This window comes from Peromyscus eremicus, chromosome X (genome assembly GCF_949786415.1).
Source record: "Peromyscus eremicus chromosome X, PerEre_H2_v1, whole genome shotgun sequence".
NCBI classification, from domain to species: domain Eukaryota; kingdom Metazoa; phylum Chordata; class Mammalia; order Rodentia; family Cricetidae; genus Peromyscus; species Peromyscus eremicus.
The window spans coordinates 46,839,413-46,842,021 of NC_081439.1; the positions used below are offsets into that span (position 1 = coordinate 46,839,413).

Consider the following 2,609-nt stretch of genomic DNA (forward strand, 5'->3'; position numbering starts at 1 on the left):
TGTCCTTATTCCTTTTTACTTTACCTTAAGTCAAAAAGAGGAAATCCAATCTTACTGGTAAAACTGCAGATACTGGCTCAAAATTTCTAAAATTGGAGGCTGGAATATTATATTATCATTCTAATACTTTCACATGGGCTCCTAAAGATAATATATTTGATATAGATTTGTACAATATCAGTAAATAAACACAAAGTCTAATTCATAAACATTTGACTTTTATTGACTTGTTTTACAAACCAAGGGAAATATTTAATTACATTTATTGCATTTAACTTTGCCAAACCACATAACAAATGCAATTAAAGGAAACTAGACTTAACTGTGTTCTAATCCCCTGTTATTCCCAGTGTACTGACCTACTAACTCTAAGATTATTTCATATTTTCAAGAAAACCTTTTTGTTCCATGCTTTATGTCCTTATCTCAACGACAGGAAAACTTTAAGGGTCAACGGGGACGGTGGAATTTGCTGGTAATTTTACTGAGGAATCTTCACCAGTTTGGTCAGTGGCATCAGAGTCATCTTCATCTCTGGCTTCTGTTTGTTCTTGGTCACCTTTCAAAACCTCTTCGTAAATGGCAGACATGGCACTAGGTGTTGTTTGGTTTATCTTGGCCAAATATTCCAGGACTTTCATCTTGGTTGTTTCAGCATAGGCTTGGGGACCCCACAGGAACTCATAGCGTGGAGGATCACTGCCGGCCACCTGCCTGTACTCCAGGTACTTCAGCTTCACCAAATAATGGGTCATGAGCTTCCGGGGCTCACCAAAGATGCGGTGCTTCTTTCCTGGATAGATTCGCTTCTTCTTCAGGACTTTCCAGATGTCTTCTTCACTGGCACAATTGCCCCTAATGAGGATAATACCTAGGACACACATCACGAAAGCAGTCTTGGGAAAGCCTCTGCCAGCACGAATCCTCCCATTGTTGGGGAGCTTCAGCTTGCTGATGAGGTTGTATGAGGGCTCACTGGAGTTGACTTCCCTCACTTCCACTGCAAAGGCATCTTCGAGCTTCTGAGAGGCTTTCCTGAAGATCTCAGGGAAGTCGTCTTCATACTTCTTGGTGATAAGCTTCAGCATGTCTTCCTTAGTAGTAAGCTGCTTCAGACTGAAGTTGTGGAGCAGGTGTTCTAGGAGCACCATTACCTTTCTTGCAACCATATCTTGGTGAGTACGGATGGTGCAGGGCTTGTCCTCAACAGGGCATTCCTTTTCCTGGAATTCATCACTTTCCCCATAGGAACTCTCACGTGATTCGGAGGAAGAAATACTCAGAGTGCTTGAGGCAGATGATGTTGCTCTCTGAGGAGCCTCGGGAGTGCTGGAAGACTCAGCCCCAGGCAGACTCTGGGAAGCAGCAGAGGACTTTTCTGCTGCCTCTTGTGGTTCCTCTGCTATTTCCTGAACACCTCCACAAGCCTGAGCCTCACCTTGGTTCTGGTGGCGTTTCTTCCGGGCATGGCGCTTACTCTTATGACCACGAGGCATGATGACTCTTGTGTGGGCAGGATGCTGGTGATGCAGACACCTGCCAAGGGGAGAATGAAATTATGTGAGCCCTTTCATCCAGGAGAATCCACCCTTTGTTATTTATCTAAGATAGCTTCTGCATGTTTCCATGAGAGCACCGATTTTAGAAACCTACTGGTCTTCTGTTCTCAACTGCCTGTTCCCTAAGGAAGAAGCACATTAAGTCTACTTGGCTGAATGCAGCAGAGTGGCACTAATGCCTTCTAGCTCCTTAGAGTTGTGGGAGCCCTCTCAGTTTCCAGTGAGAATCTTCAAGCAAGTTTTTAGAAATCATGAACCTCTCTCCTCTACCACTTGCCAATTGTCTCCCTGTGATATACTCTGTTGTATGTGTTTTCTTCATACATTACTTAAACATCCATGTAGAAATATTTAGGCCAAGTCCTCTAACCAACATCCTTTACCCCTTCCTCTCACTCTCAGTTCTGGGATTAAATTCCCTTGCGTCTGCCTCCCAGTGTTAGAATTAAAACCCCCTGACTCTCCCTCCCAGTGCTGAGATTAAATCCCCCTGTCTCTCCCTACCAGTGCTGGGATTAAAACCACCTGCCTCTGCCTCCCAGTGCTGGGAATTAATCCCTTGCGTCTGCCTATGAGTAATGGGATTAAATCTGCCTGCTTCTGCCTCCCAGTGCTGTGATTAAATCTCCCTGCCTCTGCCTCCCAGTGCTGGGATTAAATCCCCCTGTATCAGCCTCCCAAGTGCTGTATTACATCCTCCAACTTCTGCCTCCAAGTGCTGGAATTAAATTTCCCTGCTTCTGCCTCCCACTGCTGGGACTAAAACCCTTACCTCTGCCTCCCAAGTGCTAGGATTAAATCGCCCTACCTCTCCCTCCCAGTACTGGAATTAAATCCCCCTGCCTCTGCTCCTGAGTGACGGGATTAATTCACGCAGACTCTTCCTCCCAGTGCTGAGATTAAATCCCCCTGATTCTTCCCCCAAGGGAAGGGATTAAATCCCCCTGTACCAGGCTCCTGAGTGTTGGAATTAAAACTCCCTGCCTCTGCCTCACAGTGCTGATTAAATCCACCTGCCTCTGCCTCCCAGTGTTGGGATTAAATCCACCT

At 45.6% G+C, this 2,609-nt stretch overlaps 1 protein-coding gene across 1 annotated transcript; it reads right to left on the bottom strand.

The window, feature by feature from the left end:
* Nucleotides 1–201: 201 nt before the first annotated feature.
* Nucleotides 202–1,496, bottom strand: LOC131899324 (melanoma-associated antigen B3-like). The gene has a single exon (XM_059250750.1). It carries the CDS (start codon nt 1,494–1,496, stop codon nt 444–446), a length of 1,053 nt encoding a protein of 350 aa, XP_059106733.1. The 3' UTR covers nt 202–443.
* Nucleotides 1,497–2,609: the final 1,113 nt, after the last annotated feature.